Consider the following 22,562-nt stretch of genomic DNA (forward strand, 5'->3'; position numbering starts at 1 on the left):
CAGGTGGGTGGATGAGTCACCCAGGCTGAGCCTGGCATGGGTCCTCATGCATCATAGGCTCTACGGGAGGAACTAGCCGTTTACTGGAGCTCCATGGAGGAGCTTGACCAGACGGCCCAAACCCTCACTGGCCCCGAAGTCCCTGAGCAGCCGCGTGTGGTGCGAGAGAGGCTCCGGGAGCAGCTGCGGCCACTGCAGGAGTTGGCGGCCACACGGTGAGGACACCATAACCCCTCTCATCAGTGGGTACAGGAGGCCTAGCCACAGCTGACTGTTCCCATGCCATGGCCCAAAGTCAATCAGAACCCATGACCCCAGGCTGTAGAGATGCACTGGGAGAAGGGTGTGTGTTGCTCACCTCTTTCCATAAATTCTTCAGTGAGGCCCCACAACTCCCTGCAGTCCATCTCCCCACGTCCACACCCTCCTCTGCCCCTACACCTGCACTGCTGTGTCTACTACTCCCTGAATCGTGAGCCGCAGGCTTGGACAGAGACCATGAGTAACCCCAGTTTTCAGATTGGCCCCTCTGGCTGGCCCGACTGGCCCCCAGGGGGGTGGGCAACTCACTTCTGGGGAACCACGGGCTGTCACCACAGGCACCAGGAACTGGAGGGGACCCTGAGGCTGCACGAGTTCCTGAGGGAGGCCGAGGACCTGCAGGGCTGGCTGGCAAGCCAGAAGCAGGCAGCCAAAGGAGGGGAGAGCCTGGGGGAGGACCCCGAGCACGCCCTGGTGAGAAGAGGGCCAGGGTCAAGGAGGGTGCCCTGGGGCAGAGCCTATGGGGTGGGGAAGCTGGCTCTGGCGGGGCGGAGGAAGAAGGTGGCAGCAGAGCGGTGAGCCCTGGCTGAGGTGGGGCCTCCTGAGTGGAGTGGGCAGACGCCGTGGCTGTCCAAGCCCACATCACCCAGTTGGGCACTGAGGTGCCTCGATTCCCAGGCTGCTTGACGCCTAACCGGCCGGGGGCTACCCTGTCACCCACTCCCCTCTTCTCAGCACCTCTGCACCAAGTTTGCAAAGTTTCAGCACCAAGTGGAGATGGGCAGCCAGTGGATGGCTGCCTGCCGGCCGCTGGCAGAGAGCCTGCTAGAGCGTGGGCACAGTGCTGGCCCCATGGTCCGTCAGAGGCAGCAGGATCTGCAGTGAGTGCCCAGAGGGCCAGGCCAGCATGGGGTTTGGGGGAAGCAGCTGGGCAGGCAGGGCCCAGAGTGGTAAGAGAGGATGGCATGCTGTGAGGGCCACGCTGGCCCTGGCTGCCCACAGGGCTCTGCAGGGGGCCTAGCTCCAGAGAAGCTGAGCCCGCCACAGGCTCTGGTCTGTGAAGGGAGGTGAGGCTGGGTGTGCAGGTCAGAGTCCTGCTCCCAGGATTGAGAGCAGGAGCTGTGGGAAGATGGTGGGGCCAGACATCAGGGCCTTCCCCTGAGCTACCCCAGCTCCTGTGCTCACTCGGGACAGCCTATGCCTCATGTGGTTCCTAGCTGTCCACTTGGCTGATTTGGATCCACTCCCAGCCTGTGAGCTTTGAGGCAAGGTCATGACTTGCTCATAACCCCTAGCCCAGAGCCTGGCCTGGCAGAAGCCTTAGGAGCTCAGCCAGTTGCAGAGTTAGCGAGGAACGGAGAGATGTGGCCTCTGCCCACAAAGCGTCTGTGATCATAACCTGGGTGACGCACTATGAGTCAAAGCACAGGATGTAAGGAGTATCACAGCACAGATACCATGCAGTGCCGAGCATTACAGCAGCAAAGCACTGAATTCATGGTAAAGCTAGAAGACAGGCTCCCAGGAAGAAGGTGCGTAGGCAGGGCCACAGGCGGGAGAGGTTTTAAGGAGGAGGAGCTTTGGGCAAGTCCCGATACAACTCAGAGAGGAGCAGGCTGACCAGACCTAGCGGGAGGGAGGAATGAGACGGCCCGGCAGCTGATCCCCGGCTGGCCTTCCACATGCCGTGGGCAGGGCCGCCTGGTCGGAGCTGTGGGAGTGGACCCAGGCCCGAGGCCACGTGCTCCGAGACGCCGAGACCTCCCTCAGAGTTCACAGAGATCTCTTGGAAGTCCTCACCCAGGTCCAGGTGTGAGCCGGAGGGGTGGCTAGAAGTGGATACACTCCAGGCTCAGTGCCCACCCTCCATCCCTCATCTCCTCGGCATTCTCCCTTCCTCAGGAGAAAGCCACGAGCCTCCCCAACAATGTGGCACGGGACCTGCGTGGGCTGGAGGCCCAGCTGAGAAGCCACCAGGGGCTGGAGCGAGAACTCGTGGGCACCGAGCGGCAGGTGAGCCCAGCTGGCTGCCTCTCCGACCCAGGCCCCTGCAGCCCCCTCAGGCTGGCCCGCCTGTTCCTCTAGATTTTCCAGTCTCCCTCAGAGCCTCCCATAGGCCTACTGTGCATGGCAGGACGTGGCCCAAGGGGGCCAGAGTTCCCAGGCAAGGGATACATCTGCGAGATAATCAGGAGGACATGACCCTTGCCTCCCTGTTCCCTGCCCCTCCCGCAGCTGCAGGAACTGCTGGAGACTGCAGGCAGGGTGCAGAAGCTGTGTCCGGGGCCTCAGGCCCATGCGGTGCAGCAGAGGCAGCAAGCTGTGACGCAGGCATGGGCAGTGCTGCAGCGACGCATGGAGCAGCGCCGCATGGAGCGGCACAGGGCCCAGCTGGAGCGGGCACGCCTCCTGGCCCGCTTCCACACAGCGGTGAGGGCTCCTGCCCCTTGGGTGGCGTGTGTGTGCATGTGTGTGTGCTGCACCATGCATGGGCATGCACGCATGAGGCCCTCCAGCTCCGGAGGGAGAACAAGCATGGACTCGGGTGGGAGAGCACGAGCACACGGGATGTCAGTCTGGCTGGTCAGGGGCTGAGCACATGGGCGTAGCAGTGACACCTTAGGGTCTGGGTCAGTGCCAGCAAGGTGAGTGGCAGGGCAGTCATGCAGGGTCCCAGCCAGGGCTGGGAGTAAGAACTGCCCAGGAAAGCTCATAACTGGAGACCCAGATGTTAGACAGTGACCTCTGGATCAGTCAGTATCTATTTAATGTCTGTCTTCAGCTCCCTGCTGAAGCCACAGGTGGAGAGAGGAGGGCAATATAGAAGCTATGGAAAGTGGAACTGCTGCCCTCGTGGAGCCCTGCTTCCTGGGGAGATGAGCCCGAAACCCAGAGAATCAGACTGGGACAGTAGGTCCTGGCCACGGGGTGTCCCCGGCATCCCACTGCCCTGGGACCTGGCAGACCAGGAGGCCCAAACTGACACTGCAAAAAGGCTTGAGTTTAGGGACCTAACTCTGCTGATTTGCTAGCAGTGTGAGCTTGAGCAAGGCACTTAACCCTGGGTTTGTCATGCACTTAGAGTTTACAAGACTCTTTGTGCCATTTACCCTTCCTTCCTCCATGCAATGAGATATTTGGACAAGGGCCTGAAGTCCCTCCAGCACCAATCTTGTATAGTTGTACACAAATCAGCAGAAGACTGTAAGGGTTAAATTAGTAATTCAGAGAACAAGGAGAGCAGTGCAATGTCAAATACCAGGGAAGGCTTTGCCCAGGCAAAGGCGGCCAAGGGGCCTTTGAAGAGCAGGTGAACTTTCTTTCCCCATCAAGCAGTCTTGATGGGGTTGATCTTGCTAGTCGCCAGTCCTCTCATGGCCTCATCCAGGTGAGCTCTGTAGAGATGGGAAGGCAGGAGGAACAAAGGGCAGAGATGTGTCGTGGTGAGGGTCTGGCTCATGTAGGGGGTTCGTGGTTCTGGGAGGATCGGGTTGGATGAGAACGGAGAAACCAAGTGACAAAGGGCCACACGTGCCTCACCCGAGGCCCTGACCCAGGTCGGCTCGGGCTGTGTGAGTGGACTCAGGTGGGCTGCAGTTGCCTCAGCACCTGATTTCCTGCTGCCCAGCCCAGCCCTCACCTGGCTCTCCCTCCGTGTCCCCGGGATCAGGTGCGTGACTATGCCTCCTGGGCAGCCCGCATGCGCCAGGACCTGCAGGTGGAGGAGAGTTCGCAAGAGCCTAGCAGTGGCACGCTAAAGCTCAGTGCCCACCAGTGGCTCCGGGCAGAGCTGGAGGCCCGGGAGAAGCTGTGGCAGCAGGCTACCCAGCTGGGCCAGCAGGCACTTCTTGCTGCAGGGACACCCACCAAGGAGGTGGGCCCCCTTCCCGGGTGCCCCCACATACCCCAGCTGACCTAGCCTGTGCCTGGCCACCTGGTGCCCTGTCCTACTGTGCCATGCTGGCCTCTCCTCAGGAGCTTCCCTCAGGATCCAGTCCTCACCTCACCCACACCACCCTCCCCAGCTGAGGCTCCTCATGTGTCCATCCCCAGGTCCAGGAAGAGCTTCGAGCCCTGCAGGGCCAGCGGGACCAGGTGTATCAGGCCTGGGCACGGAAGCAAGAGAGGCTGCAGGCCGAGCAGCAGGAGCAGCTCTTCCTCAGAGAGTGCGGCCGCCTGGAGGAGATCCTTGCGGCCCGGGAGGCAGGTCCCCTCTCGCCCTCACACTCCGCTCAGCCTCCTGCTCCTCCTTTCCACTCCCCTCTCTGCTCAGTCCCTTTCCTCCTGCCTCTCTGGCTTTTTCTCTAATATGAGGCAGCTGTGCACAAGTCCTTCCAGGTGGCCATGGTGAAGTGCTGAGGCCCCTGAGCGTCCACTGACATCCCCAGCCCCTATCCCAGACTGAGCCCCGAGGAAGTTGGCCAGAGGCTGGTCATGCTCCCCACATGGTGCAGAGGTTGAGGTGTCGCAGCCTGCCAACCTGGACTCCCACTCCTCACAGCTCCATGCCAAGCTCAGTGGGCACTCCTAAGGCCCTGCCATACCCAGAGTGCCCATGGGCACAGACTGCAGCTGGAGGGGCTGGCTGGCTGGAAGGCTTGGTGGCCTCTTTGACTTTTCTGTGGATCCAGGTCTCCCTGAAAACCAGTGCCTTGGGGAGCTCGGTGGAAGAGGTAGAGCAGTTGATTCGCAAGCACGAGGTCTTCCTGAAGGTTCTGACTGCCCAGGACAAGAAGGTAATGGAGTCAGGAGGCCTGGGCGTGGTCAGAGTGTGGTGGTCGGGAGAGAGTCCTGAAGGGGGTCACGGGGCGCTTGGTGCGTTCCTGGAGGCAGTGCTGATGAGCCTGCGAGGCTGGGGGCCTGGTTGGGGTTGACTGCGCAAGTTGTATGTGTGGCTCAAGAAGAGGGCCCAGGGGGAGATGGGCCACACTGCAGAGACCCACACGCGGCATTCGGCTCTGTCCACACCATGTGGTCCTTGGGGAGCAGACTGGTCTGGCTTGTGGCTGGGAGGATCAGACACCCCTCAGCCATGTGGGGCTGAGGAAAGGGCTCCGGGGCCCTCAAAGAAAGGACTGTGAGCCCTGCAGGCCAGGCCCTACCCCAGCCCAGGGTGGGAGAGCAGCAGCTGTGCCCCTGCCCCACAGGAGGCAGCCCTGCGTGAGCGGCTGAAGACGCTCCGGCGCCCCCGGGTGCGGGACCGGCTTCCCATCCTGCTGCAGCGCCGGGTGAGAGTGAAGGAGCTGGTGGAGAGCCGGGGACACCCTGCATGCCTCCCTGCTGATGGCCAGCTTCACCCAGGCCGCAACCCAGGTCAGAGGGCACCCCCAGCCCAGGGCCTTCCACTGGAACCACACTCGACAGTTTTCAGCTGCCTTCACACCGCAACACTGTGAGGCGGAAACAGGTTCAGGGGGTGGATGGCTTTCCCAGAGGCTGCGCTGGAGCCCAGAACATGGGATCTAAGCCCCTTTGTGTGGAGACCCCACCAGCGTCCTGAGCTCTAGCAGGGCCAGGGCAAGAGAGGTGGGGAAGGGAGCAGAGCAGCCCAGGGCCCCAGGAGTAGGGGCCACACCTCCAAAATGAGAGCCCACCCAAGGCCCTGCCCGGCTGCCTCCTGCAGCAACCTTCCGGAACTGGAACCTTCAGGGCTCATTTACCAGGTGCTGCCCGCCCCACCCCTGAGGCCAGCCTCCTGGGAATGGCTGGGGGCTAGGCCTGTGGCGTCTGGGGCCTGAGGCTGCAGAACATCGCAGCATTCATGTCCCACCCCCACCAGGCTGAGGACTGGATCCAGGCGTGGGCCCAGCAGCTGAAGGAGCCGATCCCTCCTGGGGACCTGAGAGATAAGCTGAAGCCCCTGCTGAAACACCAGGCCTTTGAGGCTGAAGTCCAGGCCCATGAGGAGGTCATGACCTCTGTTGCCAAGGTAACAACCGGGCCCTCAGCCCCATGCCTGCCCCAAAGTGTGGCCCAGGGGTGATGTCAGTCTTAGGAGGAAGTGCAGCAGGCAAGATGTCCTGTGTCCCCTCTCTCCCTCCAGAAGGGAGAGGCTCTCCTGGCACAGAGTCACCCTCGAGCCAGAGAGGTCTCCCAGCGGCTGCAGGGCCTGCGGAAGCACTGGGAGGACCTGAGGCAGGCAATGGCCCTCAGGGGCCAGGAGCTGGAGGACAGGCGGAACTTCCTGGAGTTCCTGCAGAGAGTGGACCTTGCAGAGGCCTGGATCCAGGAGAAGGTGTAGCCCCAGCTGGGTGGGGGCTGAGAGATGGGGGGAGGAGCCCTCCCTTGACAGGAGGGATCCCCAGCAGCGGGTGCCAGGAGCCTGGGCTGGTGCTCAGAGCGCTCCCTCCCCACCCTCGGCCTTCACAGGAGGTGAAGATGAATGTTGGTGACCTGGGCCAGGAGCTGGAGCACTGCCTGCAGCTCCGACGGCGGCTCCGCGAGTTCCGAGGAAACTCGGCCGGGGTAAGGGGGCCTTGCTGGGTAGAGGATGGCCATGCATCCCGCACTGAAAATCCAACTGAGAGCAGGGAAAGAGTGTGGTCTGTAGAGCAGGGCGTGGGCGCCATGCCTGCTCCTCCCATGCCCTCGGGCAGGATCCCTCCTCTCACCCGCTTTCACTCCTTCCTCTTTAGAATGGGGGTAGCACCCACCTCAGAGGTAAGACAGCACGTGTGTGGTGGCAGGTACGTGAATCTCTAGCTGTGATAAAACTGCATAGACCTATCCCCCACTGCCCCGCACAGATGCATACTTGCAAAAACTGATAAAATCTGAATGAGGTCTGGTCTAGTTGGTAGTATTACACCAACGTCAGCTTTATGGTTTTAATGTTATCATTATATAGGATGCTGCTGTAAGGGAAGCTGGGGAAGGGCACAGGGACCTCTCTGCAGGACTTTGGCAATTTCCTGGGCATCTATAATTATTTCAAAAAATCTTAAAAAGAATAGGACGTATGCCTGGATGTGGCGGATAATCAGCGCCCACCTTCAGTGTGACTATTTCAGCATCTCAGCGTCTTCTCCTCACCCCACACCCGCCCCCTCACACATACACACACCAAACATCTATTTCTCTTATGTGGTATACAGGGAAAAAAAGTGGCAAATGTATTGGCAATCAGGTGTTAAAGACCAAATGTGCTAACCTTGTCCCCCGGTACATGTATGTATTACTTTTTAAGAGGCGGCAGTGCTTAAACCTAAGACATCCCTTGTTAATGGTGGAATTTCACAGACGCTGTGCCAGATGCTGTAGTAGGAAGAGAGCTAGACTCTAAAGGAGCTGGGCTTGAATCCCGGCTCTGCCGCAAAGGAGCCAGGTTAGCCTCTGAGCTCTGCTCCGGCATCTATAAAAGGAGGGGAATGTCCTTCCCTGCCTACCTTGCATGAGGCACTTCATAGGAAAGTGCTTTGGAAATTTAAACAAGCTCTACAGATGCCAGAGGCAGGAGATCTGCAATCACACCCTGCGGTGGACCCGCTCCCTGTGTACCTTTAAACCCCATCCAGCGTCCAAGCAGCACCAGCCTCAGCTCAGATGAGTCCTGGGGTGGGGACACCGAAACCCCAGGAAGCCAGAGCTCACTGTTCCATTCCACAACCTCCCTTTGCTTCTCTTCATCCAAGAAACTGAATTTTCATTTTAAAAGTTTCTGTGGCTGGGCACAGTGGCTCATGCTTGTAATGCCAGCAGTTTGGGAGGCCAAGGCGGGTAGATCACTTGAGGTCAGGAGTTTGAGACAAGCCTGGCCAACATGGTGAAACCCCGTCTCTACGAAAAATACAAAACTTAGCCAGGCTTGGTGGCAGGCACCTGTAGTGCCAGCTACTCGGGAGGCTGAGGTAGGAGAATCGCTTGAACCGGGGAGGTGGAGGTTGCAGTGAGCTGAGATTGTGCCACTGCAACAACAGTGCAACAGAGGGAGACTAGGCAACAGAGGGAGACTCCATCTCAAGAGTCTCTGTTAGTGAGCATGTGCCCACTCTCCCCCTCCTACATGGTACCCAGCGCAGGGATCCCATTTTCTGGCCTTAGAGATGACTCTGGGGCTGCAGGCTCCAAGCTGATCTTGCTCACTTCATCTGGACGGGTTGACCTCAGGGACCTGCCGCAGTAGAGGAGGCAGGAGGCAGTTCTTCCCACTGCCCAAATATGCAGTTCCTCGTGCTCCGGGGCCCAGGCATGCTTCCAGTGCCTGCTGAGGTGGGAAGAAGGGGCTCTGCGTGGGGGGTGCCAATGCCCTCACCCATACCTCCCCTGCAGGACACAGTGGGTGATGCCCGCATCAAGAGCATCAGTGACTTGTCACTGTAGCTCAAGAACCGGGACCCCGAGGAAGTCAAGATCATCTGCCAGCGGCGAAGCCAGCTCAACAACAGGCCAGTCCCAGGCTGCGGAGAACCAAAGGGCCGGGAAGAGGGGTGGAAGGCCACCTCAGGCTCCACATGACACCACCACCCCTTGGCCAGGTGGGCGAGTTTCCATGGCAACCTGCTCCGGTACCAGCAGCAGCTCGAAGGGGCCTTGGAGATACACGTGTTGTCCCGAGAGCTGGACAATGTCACCAAGAGGATTCAGGAGAAGGTACGTGGTGGAAAGAGGTCCCGGTGGGGGCTGTGAGCAAATGCAGTCAGGGGAGGGGGCGCTGCCTAGAGTCTCCCATGCATCTCCCCCCTCACTGGCCTCTCGTGTTCAGCTGGGTACTTGGAGGTGGGTCCCAGCAGGTCTGCACCAGGGACATCTGATGGGCTGGCCCTCAGGATCAACTCAGGACCATAGAAGCACCCATTGCAAGCTCAGTGGGGGCTTCCCTGTCTCCTTTCTCCCCCAGATCTGGTCCCCAGATACATGGCAGGTCCAGAGGCCAGAAAACACACTCTTTCCTCCCATCCCTGAGGAAGCCCAAACCCTCGGGAGGTTTGCCCTGGGACTGTGTACACAACCACAGAGCCCCGGGCTGGAATCTGGCAGAGTTAGAACCCGGTCCAGGAAGCCCTCGTGTGAAACAGGTGCTGCTGCCTGTGCTGGGCATGCCTGGCTGTTTCCTCCGCTGGCTTCTGCCCTCAAATGACGGCACAGGCCTGTCTGTCCATCCTTGCTCTATTTTCTTTCTCGCTCCTCAAGGGATGAGAGTTGAGTGAGACTGTACAGGGAAGCAGCACACACGTGAGGTTCTTCCCTCAGAGGAGACTCCAAATCCAGAGTTGCTCCTCAGAATCGTCCCCCTCACATAAGGAAGAGATCTCTGGCCCTCAAAGCCGGGACCAGGAAATCACGCTAGGGACTTGCTGTGCACACAGAAGCCACTGGTTGGGCCCTTTCCCAGAAAGGAGGAGCCGAAGCAAAGGCCCAGCAGGTAACCGGCCGTGCCCCTCCTCCAGGAAGCCCTGATCCAGGCCCTGGACTGTGGGAAAGATCTGGAGAGCGTGCAGAGGCTGCTGCAGAAACACGAGGAGCTAGAGCGGGAAGTGCACCCCATCCAGGCCCAGGTGGAGGTGCGTAGCTGGCTGTAGAGCTGGGCCCAGGGCATCTCCTCAGTAGGACCCTGGGCACAAGTGGGGAGGAGGGGCTTTGGGATGCCAGGGTGGCCCAGAGCTCCCCTGCCCCAGCCTCTGACACCGGCTTCCCCCACAGTCCCTAGAGCGTGAAGTGGGCCGCCTCTGCCAAAGAAGCCCTGAGGCAGCCCACGGCCTCAGGCACAGGCAGCAGGAGGTGGCTGAGAGCTGGTGGCAGCTCCGGAGCAGGGCCCAGAAGCGGTATGAACCCGCAGGCCTTGCCCTCGCCGACCCATCCTCCAGCATCTCAGTCCCCACACCTCCCCTCAGCCCCTGTGTTCCCCTAGGATTCCTTCTCCACCCTTCAAATAACTGTACTGTCCTCCCAGTACCTCCCAGCCCGTGGGCCCTCCTGTGGTTGAGGGGATTAAGGGACAGAAGACACCAGTGGGCATGGGGGAGAGGGGTTCGAAGGCCTGACGACTAGCTGACGAGCGCCGTGGGCAGGAGGGAGGCGCTGGATGCCTTGCACCAAGCTCAGAAACTCCAGGCAACGCTGCAGGAATTGCTGGTCAGCGCCCAGAGGCTGCGGGCTCAGATGGACACGAGCCCCGCTCCTCGCAGCCCTGTGGAAGCCCGGCGTATGTTAGAAGAGCATCAGGAGTGCAAGGTGAACGGGCAGCTGGCCCAAGCCTTTCCCAGGCTCTCAGCTCTGCCCTGCCCTCCCCTTCCTCTCATCTCCTTGCTCTTGGGCCTCCTGAGTGTCCCGCCCTGCCTATCTCCTCCAGCCTCCCACTCCTTAGCTGCTTCCCCACCTCTCTCCTGCCTGCTGGGCTGCTTCCAGCCCCCAGTGATCTGAGCCCAGTCCTGTTCCAGGCCGAGCTGGACTCCTGGACAGACAGCATCAGCCTGCCCAAAGCACTGGGCAGCAACTGCTCACAGCGGGGCACCCCTTCAGCTCCGACATTCGCCAGGTGCTGGCTGGCTTAGAACAGGAGCTGAGCAGCCTGGAAGGGGCCTGGCAGGAGCATCAGCTACAGCTGCAGCAGGCCCTGGAGCTACAGGCAGGCACAGTCCCATCCCCAGCCTGCATCTTGCCCCCCGCCCCGCAACAGGGCCTGCGCTGACCCCACAGCCTCTGGTCAAGGCTAAGACTGGAGGGGCTGCTGTGCCAGGGACTTCCCCACCACTCAGCACTCTTGCCTTCCAGGACCCTGGTTCCCTAACCTGTGCCACTGGAACAGTCACTCCGACTGCAGTGGCTGGACCCTCCGCCGACTGTCTCTTGCCTTTTCCTTTGTTCTCAGCTGTTTCTGAGCTCAGTGGAGAAGATGGAACGTTGGCTTTGCAGCAGGGAAGACTCCCTAGCCAGTGAGGGTCTATGGGTAGGTGCCCAGCAGGAATGGGCAGGAGGGGGGAATTACAAGAGCAGCATTAGGGGTCAAACCAGCCAGTGCTGCCTGAGCTCCGTAGGCCAGGGATCCTCCCCTTCTGGGCCATCTCCCCACCCTGGGCCACATCCGTCACTGGGCAGTTACTTACCTGTCATCTAGAGCAGTTCCCATGCAGCTGTGGGCAGGCCCCACTGCGAACACCAGGGAGCTTCTAGAGTGCCTGTGTGGGCCTGACCCATTCCTGCCACCTCACCCCTGCCCTCCTCGCTTCCCAAATGCCTAGAGGTTGGCTTTTCCCGCCACTGCCCCAACCCTGAAGCAGATGAGTGTAACTTACAGGAGACCTCAGAGGATAACTGGGGACTAACGTGGTCCTCCAGGGAGTGCAGAGGAGGGAGCTTTCACCTTACATGAAAAAGCTCTGCTTGCCTCAGAGATTCTGGCTCTTGATCCCTGTCCCAAATGCCTCCCCTGGCTGGGAATCACTGTCCTAAAGCTGGAAACAGCCTTGAGGGATGTGAGGGATGTGTTTGGGCAGAGCAGCCGCTCTGTGGATGAGCATTTGGTAGGATGGTTCTAGGTGGGAAGGCAGGTAGCCTGGGATGGGAGGGGGAGGCTCATGGACAGTATTGGGTTCCCCACTCCCACCAGGACCCCTTGGCCCCCGTGGAGCCCCTTCTGTGGAAGCACAAGATGCTGGAGCGGGACCTGGAGGTGCAGGCGGGAAAGATCAGTGCTCTGGAGGCCACGGCCCGCGGCCTGCACCAGGGTGGGCACCCCGAGGCCCAGAGTGCCCTGGACAGGTGCCAGGCCATGCTTCTGAGGTAGTGGTGGCTCTGGGGTGAGGGGTGCTGTGGGCGGGCTGGCACAGGCATCTGGCATCCCGGTTCTTCCCTTCCCACCCTTCCACTACTTGGCCCAGGCTCACCAGCCTTGTCCAAGGACTGAGGTAAGATGCCGGGGGTCCCCACCACCCCTGGCCCTGCAATGTGTCTGCCTGTTATGGACATCAAACACCACGTGGCAAATCCCACTTCCTTCTTCATTCAGTTGAGATCAAAGGGAGTTTAAAGAGAGGCTTACGCTAGGAGACCAAGAGGAAACCAACTCACGAAACGGAAGGTGGCAGGGCACAGAGGTCAAGCATCAGCCTTCCACAGAGGTCAAGCACAGTCCTGAGTCCCTGTGCTGCCCACTAACGGCAGGACTCAGACAAGTTCCTCCTCACGGCAGCTAAGCCTCACATCCCGGGCTTTAACGGCTGTGATGAGGACGAAAGCACGGTGCTGGCCCCACAGGCAGGCTAGCAGAAGTCTTAGCTCATCTAACTGAAGTTCAGACACAGATGCATGTGACCTGCATGGCCCATGAGACCCCAGCTCTGCAGTTTTTTTCCCTGTAAAAGCTCAGCGGGTTTGGCTGCTTCATGCAGCTCCTCAGACTTTTAGATCAAGGCAGATACGGTCAAAAGCCAGATCCCAGACTGGTGGGGGCTTTTGTCCTTCTCAGAGAGCCGATCAGAGAGCCAACCAGCACCCACAAATGCCATGGCTCCTTGTGCTGGTGTCCTGGCAGTGGTCGGGGCCACCCCCTCTCCATTCTTGCAGGTGGACCACACCTGGGTACCTGTGGAGGTCTTTGAATTAACAGAATGCAAACTTTGCTCTGCTGGTCTCTGTCACCACCCCCTCCCCCAGTCACCTTAGGTGGTTCCTGGCAGGCTCAGCTTCCCCCAGCACAGTGCCACCCTGACTTCCAGCCCCTGGCTTCTGCCCTCCTGCGGGAGGCAGATCGTCCCCCTGTGCTTGTGTCTGCCCCAGTTTCCTCCTCTCATGAGGTCACACTGGATTAGGACCCACCCATGTCACCTCATTTTCACTTAATTACCTCTTTTAAAGACGCTGTCTCCAAAAACACTTCTGGAGTTAGGCCTTCAACGTAAGAGCTCAGGGGTACAGGCTGGGTGCAGTAGTTCACGCCTGTAAACCCAGCACTTTGGGAGGCCGAGGTAGGTGGATCATTTGAGGTCAGGAGTTCAAGACCAGCCTGGCCAACATGGGGAAACCCTGCCTCTACTAAAAATACAAAATTTAGCTGGGCGTGGAGGTGTGAGCCTATAGTCCTAGCTACTCGGGAGGCTGAGGCAGAAGAATTGCTTGAACCCGGGAGGTGGAGGTTGCAGTGAGCCGAGATTGTGTCACTGCACTCCAGCCTGGGTGACAGAGTGAGACTCTGTCTCAAAAACAAAAAGAAACTTGGGGGTACAAAATCCGGCACATAACAGACACAAATACAGAGGGGGAGTGCAATGTACCTTTATTCCAAAAGAAACTCCAGACTCGGAGTATATTCATACCCGAGAAAGCCTAGGCTGGACGGGCACCCCACCTGGCCCCGGGGGTGGCTCCAGGCCCATGAGCCTCTCCTCCTGGCAGGAAGGAGGTGCTCTTCAGGCAAGCCGGGACCCGCCGCCATCGCCTGGAGGAGCTCCGGCAGCTGCAGGCCTTGCTGCAGGACTCCCAGGAGGTTCGCCTCGCTTGGAGAGGGAGGCGGTCATGGTGGGGAAGGAGTCGACCCAGGGAAAGGCCACCCTTCCTCTGGGGTATCCCAGAGGTCAGGGGAAGGGGAAAGCCCTGGACAGCAGGCCTGTCCTCCCCACATGCCCAGGTGGCTGCGTGGCTGAGGGAAAAGAACCTGGTGGCCTTGGAGGAGGGTTTGCTGGACACATCCATGCTGCCAGCACAGTTACAGAAGCAGCAGAATTTCCAGGCGGAGCTGGACGCGAGCATGCACCAACAGCAGGAGCTGCAGCGGGTGAGGCCCTGCAGGCAGGAGGGTGGTGGGACAGCTCTCCAGGCAGAACACAGGACGGTGCCCCAGAGCTGGTGCTGAACGGTGGCCAACGTTATCCAGTACTTTCTGTGTGAAGGCACCTGGCTAAGCGGTTGTTTAGGCAGAAGTGTAGTGAGAAGAAGTTGCTTTCCGGGTGGGGGCACCCTCTCCAAAAATGGCACCTTTTCAGTAATTTTAAAGATAACATTTTGATGTGAACAGGACATAGCCACCAGTCCTGTGAGTGAAGGAGTCAAAACATAGCCACTTTGAGACAGGGTCTTGCTCTGTCACCCAGGCTGGAGTGCAGTGGCAAGATCTCAGCTCACTGCAACCTCCGCCTCCCAGGCTCAAGTGATCTTCCCAGCTCAGCCTCCCAAGTAGCTGGGATCACAGGCCCACACCACCACATCCAGCTACTTTTTTGTATTTTTGGTAGAGATGGGGTTTTGCCATGTTGTCCAGGCTGGTGTCAAACTCCTGAGCTCAGGCAGTCCACCTGCCTCAGCCTCCCAAAGTGCCGGGATTACAGGAATGAGCCACTGTGCCCAGCATAGCACTTTTTAAAACATTCTCTTTTCCACCTGCAAAGGCAGGTCCTGACCCCAGGCTGGCTCCCTCTGATATAAGTCACCCTGCTAAGCATTTTATATGACTTATCTCATTTAAACAAAATAACCATTATTTTCTCTATGATACGGATGAGGAAACTGAGGCTTAGGTAAAGAAAGTCGCTCAAGATCACGCAGCTGGACCGCAGGGACTCTGCAGCTCTAGTGCTGGTGCTCAGAGTCAACACCAGGGCCCTGGTACCGGCAGTCCTGAGTCCACAAGGTGTGTTTCATGTTGTGGCTGCAGGAGGGACAGAGGCTGCTGCAGGGGGCCACCCAGCCTCGGAGGCCATCCAGGAGCGACTGGAGGAGCTGGGAGCACTCTGGGGTGAGCTGCAAGACAACTCCCAGAAGAAGGTGGCCAAGCTCCAGAAGGCCTGCGAGGTGAGGTTGTGCAGGCCGAGGGGTGGCTGGCCGGGCTCCAGGCCACTCCCCTCCTGCCTACCTCACTTTCTACCCTAGGCCCTGCGTCTGCGGCGGGGCATGGAGGAACTGGAGAACTGGCTGGAGCCCATCGAGGTTGAGCTGAGAGCCCCCACTGTGGGCCAGGCCCTGCCTGGGGTGGGTGAGCTCCTGGGCACACAGAGGGAGCTGGAGGCAGCAGTGGACAAGAAGGCCAGGCAGGCTGAGGCACTGCTGGGCCAGGCCCAGGCCTTTGTGAGGGAAGGCCACTGCCTTGCCCAAGATGTGGAAGAGCAGGCCCGGCGGCTGCTTCCGAGGTAGATCCACCTGTGCCCTCAGCTTCTCTTCCCTGCCTTCCTGGAGGGACCCCCACCCCTGCCCTCTTAACTGATGTCTTCTCACTTTCTCCCCTTGCCCATGGTGAGGGCCACAGCTGGGTGATCTGTGTCACCAGGTATCCCTAATACTGACACCCTGGTCCCTGCCTCCCTTGGTCCCACCCTCCACCGCTGCAGGTTCAAGAGCCTGAGGGAGCCCCTGCAGGAGCGCAGGATGGCCCTGGAGGCCCAGAGCCTCCTCTTGAAGTTCTTCAGGGACGCCGACGAGGAAATGGCCTGGGTGCAGGAGAAGCTGCCTCTGGCCGCTGCCCAGGACTAATGGCCAGAGCCTGAGTGCGGTGCGGCACCTGCAGGAGCAGCACCAGGTGTGGGCCCACCCGGGGAGGGCCGGCCTCACACGTGAGCAGGGCTTCTCAGCCAAGGAAATGGCACTCTCTGTGGCCCAGCCAGGAACTCTCTGCCTGTGGGGGCTTTTGGGATGCCCTGGATTCTTTGGGAGTCATGGGGACAGGGAACTCCTTGGGGACAAGTTAGTGGGGTCCCGTGAAACTTCAAGCACAACTGTGGGAGTCCCCCAAGGGTCAGCAACATCCGCATCCTCCTGCCTCCTGCCTCCTCCCCCACAGAACCTGGAGAGTGAGATGAGCAGCCACGAGGCTCTGACCCGGGTGGTGCTGGGCAATGGGCACAAGCTGGTGCAGGCTGGGCACTTTGCCGCCCACGAGGTGGCCGCCCGGGTGCAGCAGCTGGAGAAGGCCATGGCCCACCTGCGGGCAGAGGCGGCGCAGAGGCGGCTTCTGCTGCAGCAGGCTCAGGAGGCCCAGCAGTTTCTGACTGAGGTGAGGGGAGTGATGGGCAGGGCACAGCGGGCAGGCCTGGAACACAGGGCGAGTGCGGCCGGGAGGTAACTCCGGGGCTCCTGGCCTGGGCACCTTTCGTCTCCTCCACTCAGTGGTCTCCTGCCCCCAAGGGCTTCCTTCCACATGTTTCCCAGAACACAGCTGCTGGCTGGGTTGGCTTTTGTCTTTTTTCCCTCTAGATCAGTGGTTCTCAACCAGGGCTTTACATGAGAATCACCTGGAACCTTCACTTGGACGATTATAGCTCTTACTTCAGAATGGTGAATACAATTGTAAAGGAAGAAAAACTGAAGTAAATGAAGTAAATAGGCTAATAAATGAAAGGGAGAAACACTGCAAGGAATATTTGCTAAAACTTGGTTTTAAGTGACAAAATCTATGCCTGTGAACCAAGAATAAAATGTCTATTTTGCATGGAAAAAAACAATCACCTGGACCCTTTACAAAACACTGCCGCTCTGGCTGTGTTCCGGACCAGATGAGGCTGCTTAGGAGTGGGGCCAGGCCGAGGGAGCATGACAGCTCCCAGGTGATTCCCCTGTGCAGCCAGGCTGAGAATCGTGGCTGTAAATCCTGAGCCCTGGAGGGTGCCCCGGGAAAACGGATCTCCACTCTGTCACCCCCAGCTCCCGGAGGCGGGATCCTGGCTGGCTGAGCGGGGCCGTGTCCTGGACAGCGAGGACATGGGCCACAGTGCTGAAGCCACACAGGCCCTTCTGCGGCGGCTGGAGGCCACCAAGAGAGACCTGGAAGCGTTCAGCCCACGCATCGAGCGGCTGCAGCAGACAGCAGCACTCCTGGAGAGCAGGAAGAACTCAGAAAGGTGGGCGGGAGCCACACCATCCGGGAAGGAGCAGAGAGAAGCCCTCTACAGAGATGGCAGGAGACTGCTCCAGCCTGGAAAGGAAGGGCTGCAGTCCAGACTGTCGCTCTCTTCCCACAGCCCCAAGGTGCTAGCCCAGCTGCAGGCAGTTCGGGAGGCCCACGCAGAGCTGCTGCGGAGGGCAGAGGCCAGGGGGCACGGCCTGCAGGAGCAGCTGCAGCTACACCAGCTGGAGGGAGAGACCCTGCTCCTCGACGCCTGGCTGACCACCAAGGCGGCCACCGCCGAGTCCCAGGACTACGGGCAGGACCTGGAGGGTGTCAAGGTGAGTCACTCCTGAGCAAACCTCACGGGGAGTGGGCAGAGGCTGAGGAAGGCCTGCCTTGGGATGAAAGGGTTGCTGGGGAGTCAGCAGAAAGGAGCCTGGAGAGGGTGTCCTAGGGAGGATCCCGATGGTTCCAGAACCTGGGCTGAGGGATTTCAGAGCCATCAGAGTCTGCTGAGCTCTTCATGAGCTTTGAGAGCTCATGATACCATCTCGAGTGATCCTGCTGGGCCTCACACCTTTGCAGGTGCTGGAAGAGAAGTTTGATGCTTTCAGAAAGGAAGTGCAGAGCCTGGGCCAGGCCAAGGTGTATGCCCTGAGGAAGCTGGCAGGCACCCTGGAGCGGGGTGCACCCAGGCGCTATCCCCACATCCAAGCCCAGAGGAGCCACATTGAGGCCGCTTGGGAGAGGTTGGACCAAGCAATAAAAGCCTGCACAGAGGTAGGTGACCACAGGCCGGGCCGAGCTAAGGGGTGTCAGAGTCTTCAAAAAATCCCTCTAAGCCCTCCCTACCACAGGCTTTGGTTCCAACAAGACACACACCCTGCTGGCCTCAAGTGAATGCGCCTTCTCCCTCACCTGCTCAGCTTTCTTCCAGGAATTGGCTGCAGCCCAGGATATTCCATCTCTGTAGGTCCTGGGCTGGGGCTGCCTCCTGAGCTGACCCTGTCCCCCAGCCCCATGAGAGGCACTGCAGGTGGTACTGCCAGAGTCAGCCAGATCCCCGAGAACCGGCCTGCTCCCTCACGTGGACCCAACACCTCGCGTCTGCCTTTCCCTGAGATGCACACGAGGCCCTCTCCTGTCCCCGCCCTCCCCACCCCCTGGCCTGCCGCAGACCCATATCATCACGTTCACTGAGGGCTGCAGCATGGAGGATGGTTTCTGTACCTGGGGACACATCAAGCCCCGTGGTCCTCCTTGTTCAAAAGGAGGTGGCCCAGAAGGCCATGTCTCCAGGGAGAAAGGAATCCTGGGAGCAGAGAACAGCCCTGAGCAGGTCCTTTCTCCTCTCCCAGAACTTGGCTGCAGCCCATGAGGTCCACAGCTTTCAGCAGGCAGCGGCTGAGCTCCAAGGAAGGATGCAGGAGAAGACGGCCCTGATGAAGGGAGAGGATGGAGGCCACAGCCTGTCATCTGTGCGGACCCTGCAGCAACAGCACAGGCGCCTAGAGGTGAGGCCCACGCCCTGCAGCCTGCCTGTCTGAGCCCCTGCCCGAAGGCGGTGGCTGAGGGGACCTATCTCAGCCCTCCCACCCCAGCCTGCTTCAGCCTCCTCTCCAGAAACCCAGATCCTTCCCCGAGGGGCCCTAGGATTTGGCCCAGCTTGTGCAGCAGAGTGGAGGTGGTTCCTCAGAGAGGCCTGGTGCTCCTGAATGCAGAGCACGCATCGGCTCAGTGGGGGGACTGAGGCCTGATCTCATGCTCTGGTTGCAGAGAGAGCTGGAAGCTATGGAGAAGGAGGTGGCACGGGTACAGACGGAGGCCTGCCGACTGGGCCAGCTACATCCTGCAGCTCCGGGGGGCCTGGCCAAGGTGCAGGAGGCCTGGGCCACCCTGCAGGCGAAGGCCCAGGAGCGAGGCCAGCGGCTGGCGCAGGCTGCACAGGGCCATGCCTTCCTCGGGCGCTGCCAGGAACTGCTGTAGGTGTCCTACCTCAGCTGCCGGCTCAGCTCTACCCTGTGGGGTGGGGGTATCCTGGCTCTTGGGGGAGCTGGACCCTCCCTCCCCTGCTCCCCAGCCAGCCCTGACAACAGCTCCCTTCCCTGCCCCACAGAGCATGGGCACAGGAGAGGCAGGAGCTGGCTGAGGACGTGGCGGGGGCTGAGCAGCTCCTTGGGCAGCATGAAGAGCTGGGGCAAGAAATCAGGGAGTGCCGCCTTCAAGCCCAGGACCTGCGGCAGGAAGGACAGCAGCAGGTGGACAACAGCCACTTCATGTCCGCGGAGGTGTGAACTCAGAGGGTGGGCCTGGGGTTGGGCTGGGGATGCAGCCTGATTGCCCAGGGCCTCAGGGCCCCTCACAGGCATGGAAACCAGCGGGAAAGGAAGGCTGGGCGCAGGCAGGGAGAGAGGCTGGGAAGGGGCAGGTGCAGGTCTCACAGCCTTCCCTCTGCACTTCCATTAACACTTGGCTCTCCAGCCCTGCCCTGCCCATGGTGAGAGCCCTACCCAAGCTGTCACCCATAGCAGCCCCTCCCCACCAGGTGACAGAGTGCCTGCAGGAGCTGGAAGGGCGGCTGCAGGAGCTGGAGGAGGCTTGGGCCCTGCGCTGGCAACGCTGTGCCGAGAGCTGGGGCCTGCACAAGTTTCGGCAGAGGCTGGAGCAGGCTGAGGCCTGGCTGGCCTGCCGGGAGGGCCTCCTGCTGAAGCCCGACTATGGGGTGAGTGGGGGTCCTGCCCCTTAGCTGGCTACCAGGCTCTGGGCACCCCCCAAGCTGGGCCTCACCTGAACATGCTTCTCCCCAGCACTCAGCCTCAGATGTGGAGTTGCTGCTGCAGAGACACCAGGACTTAGAAAAGCTGCTGGCAGCCCAGGAAGAGAAGTTTGCCCAAATGCAGAAGACAGAGGTGCCGACTGCCTCGGCTAGGGGCTGAGGGCTGGTGGGGGAACAGTCCCTCTCAGCCTGCAAGTCAGTGTCTCCCAGGGCACTGAGCCCTCACCCGGCCCTGCCTTACCTGCTCCTTTCCCTGGCCAGCTGCAGTGGTGGGAGAGGCACCATTGTGGACTGGGTGTGAGCCTCCAGAGCCAAAGCTGAAAGAGCTAGTGACGGGGAGGCAGGCCCCTCTGACCGGGAGGGCTGGGGGAGGGGAGGTAGACGGGAACCCGAGGTGTGGCTGGTCTCCCTGACCTGGCTCACCTTGCCCACTCCCCAAGATGGAACAGGAGCTCCTGCTGCAGCCACAGGAGCTGAAGCCCGGGAGAGCTGGCAGCTCGCTGACATCCTGTCAGTGGAGGCCCTCTGGACACCAGGGGCTAGGAGCACAGCTGGCTGAGACGAGGGACCCCCAGGCAGGTGTCCCCATGGGGCTGCAGGCACCCCCACCGTGGTCTCCCTGGAGCATGCAGTGGGGCTGGGGCTGGGGCTGTGGGGGTGAGGGCCCACACCCTGGAGCCAGTGCTGGGAGCCCGGGCACAGGAGCTGAAGGTCATTAGGAATAAAGATGGCTGTCTACAGCCATACCACCCTGAACATGCCCGATCTCATCTGATCTTAGAAGCTAAGCAGGGTCAGGCCTGGTTAGTACTTGGATGGGAGGAATAAAGAGAGCAGGGGGCAGTGGGTGCCTTGCCCACCTTCCTGAGGGTGCTGGTCCTGACATTTCTGGGCCCCATCTTGCATTTTCAGGATGCAAAGGGTACCCCCACCATGGAGGGGTCTTTGGAGTTCAAGCAGCACCTGCTGCCTGGCGGGAGGCAGGTAAGTGCCTGGAGATTCCTTCTCCAGGCAGCTCCCCACTTGCAGCAGCACTTGAGTGGCTCGAAGAGCCATCTGGGCCTGGCACCCTTGCACTGTGAACTTGGGCAGATGCCACCCCCCACCATGCTGTCCAGGCAGTTTGGCTCCTTGGGACCCTTCCCAGCTTCTGCCACCGCCCCCACCTACCCACCCCCCCAGGAGGTGCTGGGATTCCTCCTCCCCATCTGCTCTTCCCCTTCCGCTTGGTTTCCTGTCAGAGCCCCTCTGTGGCTTCCCTTTCCCCATTGGGACTTTGGTCCAATCCACTGCTTTTCCTGGGAAGCTCCACACACACGGTGAGGCGTGGACAGGCCCTAGCTCTGGCTTCCTGTGTGTGGCTCATGCGACCTTCCCACCTCCTCTCCACAGCCTAGCTCGAGCTTCTGGGACAGCTGCCGCGGGACCTTGCAGGGCAGCTCTCTGAGCCTGTTCTGGATGAGAGGATGGCAGCGGAGGTACCAGGTGGGGTAGGGGAGATGCAGACATCAGGGTGCTGGGAAACAAGGCAGAGGGGCCCCAGGACAGAGGGACCCCACAGGGAAAAGCTGAGATGGCCGCAGTGACCCCTGCCTCTCATCTCTCCTCAGAAAGTAGCTTCCACAGCCCTCCTTGACCTCACGGGAGCCCGGTGTGAGAGGCTGCGGGGCCGCCATGGCAGGAAACACACATTCTCCTTAAGGTGAGCGGAGAGACATGGACTGTGGCATCGCCCCCTGCAGCCACCTGGCTCAGCGGGGGCTGGAGGCATGGGGGTCCCCAAAGGGACAGTGGAGTTTGACCTGCGACTGTGTGGGTGCCAGGCTGACCAGTGGGGCAGAGATCCTGTTTGCGGCACCGTCCGAAGAGCAGGCTGAGAGCTGGTGGCGAGCCCTGGGCAGCACTGCAGGTGGGCTTCAGGGGAAGGATGTGGGGAGGGAGGCCGACTCCCTGGGCCCCAAGCTCCTGGGCCCCTAGTGTTTTATGCATCCTAGGGAGGTTTCACAGTTAGCATCTCTCACCTCCAAGAAGTGGGACTTACTGTTTTTTCTCAAAGAATTTAGGTCCTAGAGAGGTTACGCAACTTGCCCAAGATCACACAGCTAATTAGCAGAGACGGGGCCAGTTTTGAACCCCCAGCTGTGTCCTGGTCCTGTTCTGCCCCTTTTGGAGTCTGCCACTCAGACTGCCCCAAGCCCTTCCTGCCAGAATCCTCATGGACTGTGTTCCTCCAAGGGCTTTCCAGGCTCTGTTCTGTCTGATCTGGGTGCTTCTCTAACCTTCTAGTCCTCAGACAACTTTGAATGTCACCACCCTTGAGTTATTTTGCAGACAGTAAGCAAGCCAGGTTCTACTTGGAGGAATATATAGAGACAACCCTTTGGACTTTCTTCCGTGGTCAGCGTGCTCTGCTGAGGCTCCGTGTGGACAGTGTGTTCAGGGAATGTGTCTGGGATCCTAGCTCTGTCGCTGGTTCCCCTGGACTCTCCTCCCAAGAGTCTGTCTTCCCAGAAGCCCAAAGGGATCTTGAGTTGTTCGACATTCCAGAATCCCCCACCTCCTAAGAAAGCTCAGCCTTTCTTAACTCGCCTGTGAGGAGTTTCCTAAGAGGCAGGACGCATGGGGGCAAAACCTGCCCACAAGTGCTCAGCCCGCCCCGCACCCCCACGTGGGAAGGGCCTGGCATGGCCAGGCCGCCTAAGGCTGTGCTGAGCCTCCAGAAGCTGGAGGAAGGAGCAGCCAGACCTGGCGCCTGCAGATGGTCTGGGCCGGGCTAAC

The 22,562-nt window shown here is 60.1% G+C and overlaps 1 protein-coding gene across 1 annotated transcript in view; it reads left to right on the forward strand.

Annotated features, from left to right (window-relative positions):
* Positions 1-22,561, forward strand: part of LOC129534593 (spectrin beta chain, non-erythrocytic 5-like) — a 30,954-nt gene extending 8,393 nt beyond the window's left edge. The window contains 46 exon segments of the mRNA XM_063701711.1: positions 58-215; positions 600-735; positions 997-1,142; positions 1,957-2,071; positions 2,164-2,274; positions 2,497-2,691; positions 3,932-4,135; positions 4,315-4,464; positions 4,893-4,997; positions 5,409-5,524; positions 5,526-5,574; positions 6,041-6,190; positions 6,305-6,496; positions 6,631-6,726; positions 8,530-8,645; positions 8,736-8,850; positions 9,648-9,761; positions 9,901-10,022; positions 10,269-10,431; positions 10,638-10,668; positions 10,671-10,825; positions 11,069-11,146; positions 11,807-11,979; positions 13,591-13,681; positions 13,823-13,969; positions 14,846-14,861; positions 14,864-14,982; positions 15,061-15,317; positions 15,516-15,654; positions 15,656-15,703; positions 15,965-16,177; positions 16,825-17,021; positions 17,142-17,346; positions 17,594-17,788; positions 18,367-18,522; positions 18,785-18,990; positions 19,125-19,296; positions 19,554-19,730; positions 19,816-19,917; positions 20,225-20,359; positions 20,697-20,768; positions 21,177-21,237; positions 21,240-21,262; positions 21,395-21,486; positions 21,608-21,693; positions 22,116-22,561. Coding sequence (XP_063557781.1) covers positions 58-215; positions 600-735; positions 997-1,142; positions 1,957-2,071; positions 2,164-2,274; positions 2,497-2,691; positions 3,932-4,135; positions 4,315-4,464; positions 4,893-4,997; positions 5,409-5,524; positions 5,526-5,574; positions 6,041-6,190; positions 6,305-6,496; positions 6,631-6,726; positions 8,530-8,645; positions 8,736-8,850; positions 9,648-9,761; positions 9,901-10,022; positions 10,269-10,431; positions 10,638-10,668; positions 10,671-10,825; positions 11,069-11,146; positions 11,807-11,979; positions 13,591-13,681; positions 13,823-13,969; positions 14,846-14,861; positions 14,864-14,982; positions 15,061-15,317; positions 15,516-15,654; positions 15,656-15,703; positions 15,965-16,177; positions 16,825-17,021; positions 17,142-17,346; positions 17,594-17,788; positions 18,367-18,522; positions 18,785-18,990; positions 19,125-19,296; positions 19,554-19,730; positions 19,816-19,917; positions 20,225-20,359; positions 20,697-20,768; positions 21,177-21,237; positions 21,240-21,262; positions 21,395-21,486; positions 21,608-21,693; positions 22,116-22,348 — 6,132 coding nt within the window. The 3' untranslated portion in view covers positions 22,349-22,561.
* The last annotated feature ends 1 nt before the right edge of the window (position 22,562 follows it).

This window comes from Gorilla gorilla, chromosome 1 (assembly GCF_029281585.2).
Source record: "Gorilla gorilla gorilla isolate KB3781 chromosome 1, NHGRI_mGorGor1-v2.1_pri, whole genome shotgun sequence".
NCBI lineage: Eukaryota > Metazoa > Chordata > Mammalia > Primates > Hominidae > Gorilla > Gorilla gorilla.